The sequence below is a fragment of the Terrapene carolina genome, unplaced genomic scaffold, assembly GCF_002925995.2.
Source record: "Terrapene carolina triunguis isolate 2854851 unplaced genomic scaffold, T_m_triunguis-2.0 Scaffold454, whole genome shotgun sequence".
NCBI lineage: Eukaryota > Metazoa > Chordata > Testudines > Emydidae > Terrapene > Terrapene triunguis.
The window spans coordinates 351838-368065 of record NW_020664805.1 but is presented as its reverse complement, the minus strand read 5'-3'; the positions used below and the strand labels follow the sequence as shown (position 1 = coordinate 368065).

General features: G+C 52.0%; 1 protein-coding gene across 4 annotated transcripts in view; it reads left to right on the top strand.

The window, feature by feature from the left end:
* Positions 1-7277, top strand: part of TSPOAP1 (TSPO associated protein 1) — a 96852-nt gene extending 89575 nt beyond the window's left edge. For all 4 annotated transcript variants that reach the window (XM_026658509.2, XM_026658514.2, XM_026658510.2 and 1 more), the window contains one exon: positions 6075-7277. In XM_026658509.2, coding sequence (XP_026514294.1) covers positions 6075-6290 — 216 coding nt within the window. In that variant the 3' untranslated portion in view covers positions 6291-7277. The remainder of the gene's footprint in view (positions 1-6074) is intronic.
* The last annotated feature ends 8951 nt before the right edge of the window (positions 7278-16228 follow it).

The window sequence follows — 16228 nt, the reverse complement described above, 5'->3', positions numbered from 1 at the left end:
TCTGGCTCCATGTTAATGTCTATTAATATAGGAATGGGATGGATTTCTATTCTATGAACTAATGCAAAAGTTATTACTAGCCCTGGCTATCAGCGTGTATCTGCTAATGGCAGATTGTATGTCAGCACCTTGGTGTCTCACCAGCAACCCTCGTCCTGCCCCGCCATGTGGAATTCAAAATGGTAACCACAAAGTGCAGACAGTAAAAAATACCTTGAGAAGTGAATTTCTACTGGAACGGTGCACAGTTTTGCTAGTGCTGTCCGGTTTGTTGAAAATAATAACCTTACATTGCTATCCCTGTAAGCACTCCGCCCTGTAACCACTCAGGGGTGTAATGAGCCACCTGAAAACCGCGAAGGGGAGGAGTGTGGAAACGTATTCCATTTACAAATCTAGTCCATTTCAGTTTGAGGGAGTCCATGCAGTCCATGGGTGCTGAAATCATTTGTCCCAAATACAACGGGGGTTTGAAATTTTCTCCAGGGAGGGGGATGGCCATGGAGTTCTGTGTGTTTGCATGGAGCCATAACAGGCTAAGCTGCGTGGAAGCTAATGCAGCATCCTGTTGATTCCCTCATGAAGCAGGTAGTCATAGAGAAGGTTGTATTTTCCCAGCTCACCTCAGTAGCTGACCAGCCCACTGCACTCGTAGATGTGCTGTTCAGTCACTAGGCATTTAAATACTTCAGTGGCATACACTGCAGGATTCCCATTGGCAGCTTGGAGTAACACCTCTCTTTGCCAATCAGGCACCACAAGAACTGTTCCATCCTCCAAAATGCGGAATGCCAGAAACGATAGAAAAACCTTGTGCAGCGTATGGCCACCGACCTCCCCCGCTAACTCAAGTTGTTCTGCAATTTTAAGGGGGGGAAAAAGCAGCTGTAATTTTTAACTTACCATTGTCTGTGGACATCTTCGCTGCAATTAACCAGGCTGTGTTCAGGGGGCGTCTGTGGTCTGTAGCATCCCTCTCACAATATATTGAAGTTCGGTTTGGAAAAGTAACATTTTATGTCCTTGAAATTCCACAAGGATTCTTCCTGTGCTCCTGCATGTGAGAAGAAAACCCTCGGTGTCTGGTCCTCTGCCAGGCCCCTCGCCCCCTACTGGCTCCAGCACCTCCACAGCTCACCCACAGTGCAGCAGAAGCCTGGACCAACGTACCTCCACAGACCGTTCCAAGAGGGAGTGTTTCCGTGATCAACTGATGGCTGAAGTTCTGGACAGGGCCCACAAGCAGGTCCAGAACCAAGGGCAGAGGGACTTGCGGCTAGAGGAAAGGCGTGGCGAGAGGCAAGGGGAAAGGCTCAGGCTGCCTTTGAGGACAGGTTTGCAGCTTAGGAGCAGGCCCTTTCTTTGTAGTTCCTGGACGAGAAACGGCGGCTAAGGGAGGAGGACGGAGCTCAGCAGAAAGAACGGCTGCTATCGCCAACAGGCTCCTGCTTCATCCCCCACACCAAGGCCTGAGTCCCCTCGGCGGTTCCCCATGCAGCAGTCTAGAAACAACTTGGACAACGCCATGGCTGGGTGGCCCATGCAATTGGGCCCAATGAGCGGCAGGCCAGGGCAACTGTGGCACATGCAGTCCTCCCTATTGCCCGTGGATGCCTCTCCCACTCCTTCCCCACGCCAAGTGTGCAGCACATGTGGAAGGAAGGGAAGGGGGTATGGAGAGCCAGGGGATATGCAATGGTAGGGGGATTCTGTCTTGAACATGGTTTCACCGTTTGCATTTGTTCATGCAGTCAGCAGTGCAGCCGGGGTGCAGAGGGTGACTTCCTGTCTGTCCTGGCACCGCGGACTGCTCTGCGCCTGAAGCGTCCAGCAGCAGGTCCGGCTCCTAGGCGGAGGCGTGCAAGTGGCTCCGCGCAACTCCCAGCCAATGGGAGTGCAGAGCCGGTGCTTGGGGCACGGAACCCTGTGGCCCCCCTGCCTAGGAGCCAGACCTACTGGCCGCTTCCGGGACGCAGCGCAGTGTCGGAACAGGTCAGCACTAGCCTGCCTTAGTTGGGCAGCACCGCCAACGGGACTTTTAACATCCCAGTCGGTGGTGCTGACCAGAGCAACCCAGTGCCTGACATGCTGCAACCCAGTACTGGGTCATGACCCGAACTTTGAAAAACGCTGCCTTACATCAACCCACACTGTGTATCAACCCCCCACCCCTACCCCCATTTGATATTCAGTGAGGTCATTCATAAGTACATTGCATGGCAGTCAAACCCCCGCCCCCAGCTCTGAAACCCTCCACAAGCAATGAATCTTCCACCCCACACACACACAAGAACAATCATACAGGTACCATTCCCCCTCTTCCGTTGGGCCAGGCAAGCCCACGATGTGGGAGCACAAAGCATCCCTGCGTTCTGGTGCCCAGTACATCCAGCACCAGCTGTGGGAGCTGCACTTGGTGGCTGAGCATCCCGATTCAGCCCCTCGCTGTCCTAGGCCCATTCTGGGGAACTGGCTCCCCTCTGGCTTCACAAGGGTTGTGAAGGGCACAGAAGCCTCTGTAATGCACACAGCATTGATGACACGGGTCTGTAGACATCTCCAATGGGATTTCAGTCTGCCAAATGCACATTCAGCAACCATTCCACACCTGCTGACAGTGTAATTAAACCGTCTTTTGCCAGGGCCTCTGAGATCAGAGTATGGATTCATAAGCCAAGGCAAAAGTGGGTACACGGGGTCCCCCAGAATACCGATGGGGACAGTAACTCCGTTCATGACAATGTCATTTGGTGGGAATAGTGTCCCAGCCTGTCCATGAATGTAGACTCCCGATCGGCGAAAAACCCTGGCATCATGACCTGTCCCAGTGCAACCTGTGGTGACACTCATAACTTGCCCTCTGTGGTCCAGCAAGGCCTGTATAACAATGGAGTAGAACCCTTTGCGGTTTATGTGCTCGTGTGCTCCTTGAAGAGGGCAAACTATGAACACACGAGTCCCATTAACAGCCCCAGCACAGTTTGGAAACCCCATTTTCTCAAAGGCAGCAACTACTTCAGGAATATCTTTAATGCCCGCCACCTTGGGGTAAACCACACATCTGATTGCCTCAGATATCTTTACCCACAGTCGACTTTCCAACCCCAAACTGGTTTGCAATGGACCTGTAGTAGTCTGGGGTAACCAGCTTCCAGATGGTTATAGCAACCTGCTTCTGGACCACCTTGGCCGCCCTCATGTATGTGTCTTCACACTGGAGAGCCGGGGCAAGCTGCTCACAGAACACTAGAAAAGTAGCTTCCTTCATGCAGAAGTTCTGGACCCACTACTGGTCATCCCAAGTCTGCAAGACAATGTGGTCCCACCAGTCTGTCCTTGTGGCCCTGCTCCAGAAGTGCCAGTCTATAAAAGGGATATCAGTGGATGTACTGAGTGTTATAAGCAGCATCAGCCACTTTGAAACTTCCATGTCTGTGTCCTTCTCCTCCATCATTTACTCTGTCAGGTGCCTTCAGTGGGTCAGAAAACACCACTGAAATATCCACCAGTGTCTCACCGAAGCTGTGCATGTTTCCTGAAACAGGAGTGAAAGTGCAAGTGAGAAAAGTTCTTCAAACAGCACCCCCTCCATGGTGCTGGGACTGCACAGACAGTTGGGCAGAATGTATTGGCGGGCAGTTCAAATTTCCTGTCATGTGCAGGGTAGACTGTCAAGTTTTCCCTTCAGGGTACCATCAACAAAGGTCTAGAGCGGCCACATTTTGGGCGGGTGCTAGGAAGTCTGGAATGCCGTTGGATGGACTCAGAGCTGCATGTTGCAGTGTGGATGCCAGAGCCCCGAGTTCACGTCCAGGTTAAAGACCTAGGGTTGGCAATCAGTGTAGCCACTTGAGCTCTGGGCTCTGAAAGCCAGGTCTGCTAACTCAGGTCCCATTGCCGCTGGGCTTGTGTTGCTGTGTAGACATACTCAGACCGCGCTTCACAGAAGCCAGCATGCTAGGCAGGGAACTGCCTACGCTAGCCAGTGGGAGATGCTGTGAGAGGGGTGTGCGCGGTGCCTCTCCCTCTCCTGGAGACAGGCACCTGTCTCTGCTAGTGATTCTCAGCTGGGACCCCACTTTGGAGTTAAGCACCTAAGGTGATTTTTGCAGGAAGCTTGGTGGGGGCAGGGAAAGGACGACCTCTCATAATGTTTAGCCCAGTGGTTCAGCTACTCCCCCTGGGATTTGGGAGAGCCCCTGAGAAGGAGAAGGGATTTAAACTGGGCTCTGTTACCACTGAGGGAAGTGATCTAACTCTAAACTATGGGATATTCTGATGTGGGGGCCCCACAGCCACTTCTGTTGAAGCTGTTCCACTGTGAATTAAATCATTAGACTCCTCTGGGCGAGAGAGAGCAGGCACAGCATGAGACTGACTCTGTAGCCTTGTGGTCAGTGCACTCCCTCGGGATGTGGGAGACCAGGGTCCAGGTCCACTGCTCCAGTTGCTCTTTAATGATAGAGCCAGAGTGAAACCGTTTCAACAGGAGAGAGGGAGGGAGGCCACCCCTCCCCCCATCAGAGTATCCCGTAGCCCAGTGGTTAGAGCACTCGTGTGAGAGGTGGCAGATTCTGATTCAAATCCCTCCTCATCAGGTGGAGGGTGGGGACTTGAACTGGAGGTCTTCCGCATCCCAGATGAGTAGCTGAACCACTAGGCTAATATCTGTGGGGGCCTCCCGTTGCCCCATCCCACTGTTTGTGTGATCTCCCCTGAGGGGCTGATCTGCTAGGCAGCCTCTAAGCACACACTGAGTTCCGCATGTAATTTAGGCAGCCGAATACAAGTGGCAGGCAGCAGCGTGTATGCTGAGAGGCAGAAACCTAGGCACTGAGGGAACGTTTTACTTCAGAAACAGAGGCGCCAAGTGAGTTTAGGCACATACAGGGTCAATGGGAGTTTTGCAAATCACACTGGACCCTAAATCTGGGACTTTGTACTTTTGTGACCCTAGGCCAGAGTGACTTAGGAGCCCACATCCCATTGTCAAAAGCCCCGTACGGGTTTTGGAGTCCATGACTCACCGTGAGACCGGCTGCCAAGACATGGAAGCGCTTTTGAGATGTTACCTCCATAATTTCTCTTTGCATGAAGGACTGGAGTTTCCTGCTTGAAGGGGGGGGGGGGGAAATCTCGGCCTGTGAAGGGCCTTACTCGTTCTTAGGGGAGAGGCTCCAGGAACCAGGATTGCCCCCAATGTTTGCTGTGATTCTGTACATTGCAGTAATGCCCAGAAGGCCGAGCCCCATTGTGCAGTGTGCTACACACCCGATGTGCTTGGCTGAAGTTGGGCACCTCTTTGTGATTGTTGTTGATTGTCCCTTCCTTACTGCTGGAAACTCAGTTGCTTTATGGTCACTTGCTCCAAGGATCCCCTCTATGTCCAGGTCCATGATTAACTCCTCCCTGCCCATCACGTCGTACGCTGCTTCCCATAGTTACTATTGGCCATGGTTGAGCTGTGATTGGTGCTGAGGGACCCTGAAAAGGCTCAGAGCTCAGGTTTGGCCCAGCGGCTGCTGTTATGGGAGAGTTCTAGCTGTCGCACATGCTTGGCCAAGCAGTTTGCCCCTGCACAGGCCCCACATACATCCCTCCCCATCTGGCCCTGGGCTCCCCAGTCTGAGGAGAGGCCTAGTGGCACACCCTGTGGCCCAAATATTTAGTGGGTAGCCCACAGGCTGACCCCCTCAAGCAGCCTACTCTGGTATCTTTAGGGCACAGCCTTGAAGGCTTGCTTCCCACCACCGCCACCCACAACCCTCTGTTCTTGTCACCCAAAGGCAGATGGCTGCATTGTCTCCAACTCTCAGTGTGTAGCCCAGAATTTACCAAGGGCTGTGCAAAACCTGATCCCATGCATGGTCTTGGTCGGTGCTGGGGGGCATTTTAAAGCCACTTGAAATGGCCTGGCTGAATTTACTGGGGAGGTGGCCTTTGCCGGAAGAGATGACCAGCTCTATACATGGGCTGTCAGGGTTTTCTCTCATTGTACGGCCTTTCTGTGGCAATGGTGTCACTGCTGGGCTCTAAACTCTTCTCTCTCTTTTGTTCACTCTTTTCCTGCTTAGCTGAATTCAGATGGGCCTGGTGAACAGAGGGACCCCTTGCCTAACATTCCTGAAGTGCCACCTTCCTGCACTCTCATTTGTGACCCGAGTCCAGACCAAGCATCACTGGAGACTCTTGAATCAAGTGACTTGTCCACTCAGAGTAAAAAGAAAAGAAGCTTCTTCTGCAAGGGGAAAAAGCTCTTAAAGAAACTAGGGCCCAGTAAGAAGAACTAGAAAAGGATGTTGCTGATCTCCGTAAGCCTGTCTGGAGGCCCAGGCAGGGAGATTTCTGACAAGCCCTCTGCAGCAAACAGACCACCGCAGAGTATTGGAATAAGGAAAAGTGAACTTTGATTATTAAAGACTTGGAATGGCTCCAGCCCTAGGCCTCCTTCACCTCATCTTCACATAGAGCCCTGCCGCTGTGGGACTGCACACTCAGTGTAGCGAGTGTCTGGGCAGAGGTAGTGCTCCTGCAGCTGGGGCAGTGCTGAAAGGGGCCTGGGAGCTCGGGTGCAGGTACCTGGGAAAGGGGCCTGGGAGCTCAAGTGAAGGTACCTGGGAAAGGGGCCTGGGAGCTCGGGTGCAGGTACCTGGGAAAGGGGCCTGGGCGCTCGGGTGCAGGTACCTGGGAAAGGGGCCTAGGAGCTCGGGTGCAGGTACCTGGGAAAGGGGCCTAGGTGCTCGGGTGCAGGTACCTGGGAAAGGGGCCTGGGAGCTCGGGTGCAGGTACCTGGGAAAGGGGCCTAGGCGCTCGGGTGCAGGTACCTGGGAAAGGGGCCTGGGAGCTCGGGTGCAGGTACCTGGGAAAGGGGCCTGGGCGCTCGGGTGCAGGTACTTCGCAGTAGTGTGCCCAGATCCAACCAGCTCTCAACAGCACCAACTCCTTGTAAATATTTTAATGTCAAAGAAGATATTCTGGCTGTAATTTTGCTAACCGGCCCGACTCCTTTGTTGTAAGACTGAGACCCCGTTGACTAGTGTGCCCTGGCATTTCTCTCTTCCGTTCAGATGAGGCTGTTGGCGACTCCTCCACTCCCTGAAATGAGGGTTTGCACTTGATTCTCTCCCTGTCGACCCCTTTTGCTGCCTCTGGGCTGATGAGTTAGACATTTGTACTGTAAACCTGTAAATATGCAGCTGTGCCTAGGAGCCTCCTGCCTGTCTCAGTCGTGCTGCACTGCGACAGTTCACCAAGAAGGAAGGAGTAGATTGGGGGGAGGGCAGAAGCTTCCGGAAAATGGGGGGGGACAGAGTGATAGGAGGGGGAGTGAGGGGTGGTACTGAGACTTGGCAGGGAAGGGGAGGGTCAGCCATGTACAGGCTGGGATGGCTTCCAGGCCCATTCCAGCCCCTCTGGGTCCCACTCTCACCTCAGCCTCCTTTGCCCCCCACCCCTCGGCATGCACAAGTTTACACGGGGTGGCACCACCACAGTGTTTCCATTGTGAGGGCACTAGTCCCCCCCCACCCCCCGGTTCCAACAGCCCTGGAGTCAATGCCCTAAAGCATTTTGCAGTAGGGGATACATTCAATAGCTTTGCATCTCCGCAGGGCTGCCGGCAGAGTTAGCAGGAGTCTGCTGGAGTAACGTTCCTGGCGTTTGCAGTTGGTGCATGGCAATTGCAGTCCGCCGGGGATCCCGCCTTATTTGACTTGTCTGCTTATTTAACTATTGACTGGATTGTTTCGATGTTTGTGTGATCCTGACCGTGTGTGTGTCTGGAGAGCGGAACTGGGAGCAAAACCCCGCCAGCGAGTTTGCAGCTATTTTCATAAGAGACACCATGTTCCTTGCATTGAGAATGCATCCCTTTCTACGGCCAAGGAGAGTTTTGTAATACATGGTTCTATCCTTTTATGGCAGCGTTCGTTCCTTTGCATGTTTCAGGTGGGTATTTGTTTTGAGCAAGGCAGTTATGTTTGGTCTTTGAATGACACTCAGCCATGGGTGTTGGTGATACAGTATGTTTGTATTTAAAATCAAAATTTATTATAATAAAATCTATTTTCACAAAAATACACTTTTTCTACAAAAAAGCGTAAATTCACTACTGCTTATTTTTCCCACCCAATCCCCCGCCTTCCCCTTCCAAAACAAGAGACAATGGGGTGCTCAGAGAAAGGTTGTCCAGAGATGCACTTGCTACCCCTGAAATCAGACCAACTAGCCCTGCCCTGAGGAGAGGACATGCTGAGGTGGACATGATGCTGCAAGAGGCTAAAACAACAGTAGGTGGGGCGGGGGAATGACCATTGGAAGCACTGCTGTATGCAGCACTCAGCGTGGACAGGGGCATGGCATGAAGGGGGGGCGGAGTTTGTTCTTTCGTTTTCTTTGCTAATGGCTGTCTGAGCTGTCGGAGTTCATGTCGGTGTCACAGCAGAAGTGAGTCTCCGGGAGGGACTTGAATGAGGAGGGGGTGGTGGACTCTTGTGGTTCAGCTGTGGGACGGGCGTTCCACCCAAAGGGTCAGTGTGGAGAAAGCATGAAGATGTTTGTGTGAACACAGGTGACTGGGGGACCTGAGGTTGGCATCATGGATTGGAGGGTGGGGTGTGAAGACAAGAAACAAGAGCCCAGTGTGGGGCAGTTACATGGCACTTTTGCAGGGCGGTGGGGGGGGAGGGGTTGGGTGCAAAGCTTAAACTCAATGCTGGGGAGGAAGGGAGGCAAATTCCGAAAAGGGGGAGACAGGGTCAGGACGAGGCAAGGACAGAGGTGTCAGCATCAGCACTTGGGGTGGAACTGGAGCGGGGCAGTCTGGTTGTTAGGGAACTTCCTGTGATCAGGATGAAGAACGAGGGACCTGAGCAAGATTTGTAGTGCAATGGACAGAAAGGAACGGCGGTTCTTTCTCTTAAAAGGTCTGTGGAAGAAGCATGAGGACCTGGACCCTTTTTGGCTATGAGGGATACAGGAATCTGAAAACACACCTTGGACACCTTCACTCAGAGCCAGCGCCACTGGGGTGCATTTCTACTGGCTCACTCACTCAGGAATGAACTTGATGCCTTGAGCCTGCACTGGATTCAGCGACTTGTAAATGGGTGCAGGAGGTGTCCAGTGTTCTCTCTCAATTTTTCATCCATGTGCGGAATGAATTTTGCTATGTGGACCAGATCGAGGTGATGTGCGGATCTGCGCCACCAGTAGAAACAAAAAACCTAGATATAATATATATATATTTTAAAGTTACCATAGGGATAATTACTCCAGCAGGACAGGGTAGGCATTTTAGAACTCACTACTCAAAGTATTAAATTTAAGCGTACAAGAGAAATAAAAATTGTGAAATGCATTGACCAGTCAAAAAACTAAAACAACACACTTTTGAAAGAAATATCAAGTAACAACAACAACAATATAAGTATGTGTTGGGAGGTGAGTGTGAAAGTCAATGTGTAAGTGTGTGTGTGTGAGAGAGAGAGACAGTGTGTGTGTGTGTGTGTGTGTGTGTGTGTATGTATGTGTGTGACAGAGACACACATTGTGTGGGTATGTCACGGAGTTACTCGGGCGATGCTCTGGAACTACTCCGTATGAGGCCAGTCAGGACTCTGGGGGAGCCGCCTCCTCTCTCTGAGCGCACTGTCACCAGGGTAAGAAGCTTACACAGCTTCGACCTTCCTGGGTCTGACCTCGGAGCATTCAGCATCCCCTTCCAACTGCAAAGGAGAGAACCCCATGGATTCCTGGGGCACTTCCCTGTACGCGAACAGCAGGAGGGGTAAATACTTGTCCCCGTCCTGCAGATGCTGGTCCATGAAAGTCTTCAGCATCATCTTCAGGGTCTCATTAAACCTCTCCACCAGCCCGTTGGACTGAGGGTGATATGCCGAGGCCCAGGTGTGCCGGACCTCACACTTGTCCCACAAGCGCTGGAGCAGGGTTGACAAGAAATTGGACCCCTGGTCTGTAAGGACCTCCCAGGGACCTTCTGAAAAGGCTCCTCTATGACAGGCAGGTGTCTCAAGGCTGCTTTACCCTTGTCCCGGGCCTTCCCCACCCTCTGGCAGAGGTCACAGGACCTGCAGTACTGCTGGACGGCATCGCAGACTCCGGGCCAGTAAACGTTCTGTAGCAACCTCTGCCTGGTGCGCTGGATCCCCTGGTGTCCTGAGAGAGGGACATCGTGGGCCAGGTACAGTAGCCTGTGGCGGTACTTCTGGGGGACCACCAGCTGCCTCCAGATCCCCCACAGTTCCACTTCCCCTGGGGGAGCCCATTCCCGGTACAGGAATCCCTTCTCCCACAGGACTCTGTCCCTGCAGCCTTCCCCAGGGTCTGTGCCGCACTGAGGCCAGCCAGGTCCCTCAGCTTCTCTAAGGAGGGATCCTCCTGCAGCTGGGTCTGGAATTCAGCAGCTGGAGAGGGGAGTCAGCGCGTAAAGCAAAAATCGCATATAGTCAAACACTCATTGAGTGTAATGGCGGGCGGAATCGCCCGCACTACAGGTACAGTATTAAAATTGTTATTTTTCTCTTTTTTGTTTGTTTTTTGTTTTGTTTTTGCCAACCGCGCAAAGCTGAAATCGCGCATGTTAAATGCGCGTAAGATGCGACAGACCTGTATTTCTCTCTTGCTGCCTACGGTCACAGCCCTCCAGACAGGAGCGCTGGATTCACACTCTCCTGGTGAAGAGCCCCCCTCTGGGCCTTGGCCACCCTCTGCCCAGGTGTCTCTCTCACGAGCAGCCCCCTTTTAGCTGCTTCCCCCTTTCCTGAGGCCTCTTGCACCGCTGGACAAGGCCGCCCTGGTTGGCAGCTGTCCCGCCCTGGCAGTGTCTGCCCACACTTAGGTGGGGTCTCCGATCCCCCTGGGCTCAGTGTTGCTCCTGCTGTCCCAGTGAGGGCAGGCAGGGAGCTCGCTGCTTTGCTCACAGCATCAGAGCCAGTGTGAGCCGCCTCCCCGGTGTGCAGGGGGGCAGGGAGCATCTCTCTGTCCCCCTCAGCCCCAGGGCTCTGGTTACAGGTAGGCAGGTATCCGGAGCCTAGCAGCTCCTCCCCCCTGCCAGCCAGGTCATTCGCATTTTCACTGACTGCTTCAGTCTCAGCCAATTGGTTCCCTGGATTCAAATGAAAATCCTCGGCCTTTACAGGAGCTGGGCCTGGATCCTGTCCCAAAGAGACACAGTCACCCCCCAACAGGACCTCACAGCCGATATCCTGGAGAACCCCAACGACGAGCCAGCCCGACCCTTCCTGCGTCTGCACAGGGATCCGGGCCATAGGCAGGGCGAGGGGCTTCATCCCGGGGACCTTCACCCAGGTCACACAGCCCCTCAGCCTCTGTGGCTGCACCACCCGGGGCCTGACAACAGTTCTCTCTGTCCCAGGATCTCGCCACCCCATGAATGTCTCCCCATTGACCACCTTCTGCTCCCACTGGGGGTCCGAGGGGCCTGAGCCCAGGAGAGTCCATGCAGACATATGTGCTGGGAGGGACCAGGAGTGAGAGCCAGTCTTCCACCCCGCCCATCTGGCTAAACAGCTCTATGGCCTTGGGGTCCAGGAAGGGGACTAGACGCCGGAACCTTTCTGCAGGGCCAGCCTGGTTCCAATTGCCAGCCTTCCCAAAGGCCCTGAGACAGGCATCTATATCTCTCCCCTCCTGAACCTGGGGCAGCAATTTAGTGTCGAGGTTCCCTGCGGAATTGGCACCCCGGGGTCCATCCCCACTCACCCCTGGACGGGTCCTTCAGCCTCTCAGCTCAGCCATCACCAGTTCATGCTGCCGCTGTCTCTCCTGCTGTTCTGCCTCATGTCTTCCCTGTCTCTTATGGTCCTCTGACTCCTTCATTCTCAGCTCCAATTCCATCCATCTCAGATCCACTGACGGGGAACCTGGTGGAGTCCTCCGGCTGGTCAGGGACACAGATCTCATGAACGCCCGGCTGCTCCCAGCCTCTCTCGCGGCCCCACCTGGGTCAGGAACCGGCTCCTTAGAGCAATCATTCTCCTCCAACTGAGCAATTAGCACTCCACCCCAGGGATATTTTCCATACTGACAGCTAGATTTACATACACCTGTGAGATTCTCACATCAGCAAGTGCTGCTCACTGTCATGTCCCTGGTAAAACGTGTTAATCTGTGTATTACTGTTTAATAAAAACTGAGTCTTACAAAAACAGTGGATGCAACAGAAATTCAAACACAATGGCAATCACACATTTGCAGACTACAATTAACGCTCAGGCGGGAATCATTGCAGGGGTCATTCAAGGTGGCAAGGAAACAATGCCTGGCTCAATTCATTACAGAAAGACCCATTACTGGAGCTCATTGTCAAAGTGCTGTTTCAAAGCCTCCCTGATTCAAATAGCCCCCTGCTGAGCCCCTCTAATAGCCCTGGTGTCTGGCTGCTCAAAAGCAGCTGCCAGGTGATCCACCTCAATGCTCCACCCTGGGAAAACTTTTCCCCTTTGGCTTCACAGATGTCATGCAGAGCATAGCAGACCGCTATGACTATGGGAATATTTTACTCATTTAGGTCTAACCTGCCAAAAGCAGTGCCAGCGTGCTTTTAATCTGCCCAATGCACATTCTACCGTCATTCTGTACCTGCTGAGCCTGTTGTTGAAGCGCTCCTTGGTGCTGTCAAGGTTTCCAGTGTATGGCTTCATGGCGGGGGGATGGGAGGGACGGTAAGGGGTAGGCTGGGTCTCCCAGGATCACTATGGACATTTCCAAATCCCCCGTTGGAAGCTTTTGGTCTGGAAAAAAAGTCCCTACATAACTTGCTCTACAGGCCAGTGTCCTGAAGATGTGTGCATCTTCCATGACCACCCTGCGCTGACATCAGTGAAACGACCCCAGTGAGCCATCAGCTACCATAGAGAAGGAACCCTTTCTGCTGATGTACTCTCTTGCAAGATGGTCGAGGGCCAAAATTGGAATATGTGTGCCAACTATCACCCCACTGCAGTCAGGGAATCGCATAGCCACAAAGCCAGCCACTATTTTCCACACATTGCCAGAGTCACAGTCCTTTCTAGCAGGAGGCAATTAATGGCCCTGCACACTTGCATCACTGCAACCCCCACAGTGGACTTCCCACCTCCAAACTGATTTGAACTGACTGGTAGCAGTCTGGAGTTGCCAGCTTCTACACAGCGATCGCCACTCGCTTTTCCACTGTAAGGGCAGTTCTCGTTTTGTGCTGCACGGCAGGGGCGAGGTCCGCACACAGTTCAAGGAAGGTGGCTTTGCCCATCTGAAAGTTCTGCAGCCATTGCTCACCATCCCAGACCTGCCTCAGAATCCAATCTCCCCACTCAGTGCTTATTTTCAGAACCCACTAGTGACAGTCCACTCTGTGCAGCTGCTCCATGAATGCCAACATCAATCGTGAATGGTTTCTTTCCATGGCACACAGCACGGTAGGCAGCATGGATCCCTGTTCAGATGTGCAGCTCATGAAATACTGTAGGATCAGCCATGATGTGTTCATAATGCTCAACACAAGACTAGAGAGCAGTGCAGGATCCATGCTTTCAGGCAGAGATGGCAGGTGCAAAGTTTACAGAGGCAGTTGAAAAATGGCACGGAACAGAGTCAGAAGCCCTTGGAATGATTGGACGGAGAACATTGTATCCTGTGTAGTGATCCCACCCCAGGATGCACAGTGATCCATTCCTGGATCTTATAGTGGGAGAAGGGGTAATTTGTACAGTGGGACAGCTACCCATGGTGCAATGCTGTCTCTGTCAGTGCTAGAGCACCAAGTATGGATGCACTCTGCCGACACACAGAGCATTGTGTGAACATGCACAAGTGATGACGATTGGAAAAAGGCAACTATAGTGCCCATCTTTAAAAATGGGAAGAAGGAGAATCCGGGGAACTACAGACCAGTCAGCCTCACCGCAGTCCCTGGAAAAATCATGGAGCAGGTCCTCAAAGAATCCATTTTGAAGCACTTGGAGGAAAGGAAGGTGATCAGGAACAGTCAGCATGGATTCACCAAGGGCAAGTCATGCCTGACCAACCTGATTGCCTTCTATGATGAAATAACTAGCTCTGTGGATATGGGGAAAGCAGTGGACGTGATATATCTTGACTTTAGCAAAGCTTTTGATACGGTCTCCCACAGTATTCTTGCTGGCAAGTTAAAAAAGTATGGGCTGGATGAATGGACTATAAGGTGGATAGAAAGCTGGCTAGATGATTCTAGATTGTCGGGCTCAACGGGTAGTGATCAACGGCTCCATGTTTAGTTGGCAGCCGGTATCAAGTGGAGTGCCCCAGGGGTCAGTCCTGGGGCCAGTTTTGTTCAACATCTTTATTAATGATCTGGATGATGGGATGGATTGCACCCTCAGCAAGTTTGCAGAGGACACTAAGCTGGGGGGAAAGGTAGATACGCTGGAAGGTAGGGATAGGGTCCAGAGTGACCTAGACAAATTGTAGGATTGGGCCAAAAGAAACCTGATGAGGTTCAACAAGGACAAGTGCAGAGTCCTGCACTTAGGACAGAAGAATCCCATGCACTGCTACAGACTAGGGACCGAACGGCTAGGAAGCAGTTCTGCAGAAAAGGACCTGGGGATTACAGTGGACGAGAAGCTGGATATGAGTCAACAGTGTGCCCTTGTTGCCAAGAAGGCTAATGGCATTCTGGGCTGTATAAGTAGGGGCATTGCCAGCAGATCGAGGGACGTGATCATTCCCCTCTATTCGACATTGGTGAGGCCACACCTGGAGTACTGTGTCCAGTATTGGGCCCCATACTACAAGAAGTTTGTGGAAAAATTGGAAAGAGTCCAGCAGAGGGCAACAAAAATGATTAGGGGATTAGAGCACATGATTTATGAGGAGAGGTGGAGGGAACTGGGATTGTTTAGTCTGCAGAACTTTTGCTATTTTGGTGTTACCCCCTTACACATACAAAGTTGGCAGATCCTGTTGTACAGGGGTAGGGAAATGCATTTCTTTTACCCTCCCAAATGTCAGAAGTAGCTACAGGGATTTTTCTCCAGCTTGCCAGAAATATTCACCTACAGCCAGAGACTGGGCCTCAAAAGTGTCAGCCCCTAAAGGGAAAAGTTTAGGGAAGTTCTGAACATTATAATGCAAACGTTCTGCCTCCTTTAAGTAAATGCTCATGAGTGGCACAGTTCATGTGGTGAACAGTTTACAAAAATAAAGCTGGTTTACTCCAGAATGGTGAGAAGAACCAATTCTCAAAACTCTTCAACCTGAGTACTGACGGGATCAGTGGAATGGCAATGGTCTCAGGAATGGCTGGATTTACACTCTGTGAAGCACAAGGGACCTTGTGAATGAGGCTGGATTTTTTTTCTAAAGCTAAACCTGTAGTATGAGTATCAGTGGCTGGGAAAGACACCGTTCCAGTTCTGGCAATCCTCCAGAAACTCTCCCTCCCCACAGTGCAATCATGTTTAATAGTTGCCGGCCTCCTTAGAGGAAGTTGGTTAGCAGTTATAACTGAATATACAGACGATGGTTTCTCAAGTGGGTTGTTTAAGGTCTTTTGAAAAAAACGGAACAGTGTCGCAATTGTTGTTAACCTTTCCCTAGCAAGGCCACTTACCGGGCCTGTCCATTCTGCTTTGTTACACTGGAGCTTCAGGGAATAGGTCGACACTGCAAAAAACCAACCACCCCCAAACCCCACCCTTGCAGTGAGGCTCAAGGAGCTCACACCACTCGGGCTGGAGCTCGGGCTGGAAACCCAGCGAGGGGGGGCTCAGAGTCCACGCTCCAGCTTGGGTGGGAACGTTGCTATTTTTAGTGCTGTAGTGTGAGCCCCGGTAGACCCAAGCTCTGAGATTTGCTGCTACAGAGGGCTTTTTTTCAGCCTCTCAAAAGACCCCTTTAACATGGTGGAATGTGCATGGTACGAGGCGCTCTAGCCGCTTGTCTTCACTTGCGTGCTGTTAATAATTCTGTGCCTTGCCCAACTAGAGCTGAACAAATCACTGATGTTTCAGTTCAGTGGTTGGACAGAAAATCCCCCCAAAATTCACTGAAATGGAATTGTTTCCGTGTTTCTTGACAAAATGAAAACATTTAATTCAGGTTGAACAATGACATTTCAGAACAAAATGCCTCAAATTGCAATGACATTTCTGACATGTTTTAAGGGTTTTTTTCCAGCCAAACCTCTGTTATGACTGTGCGGAAACCTTTCGGTTTGAAATGTCAT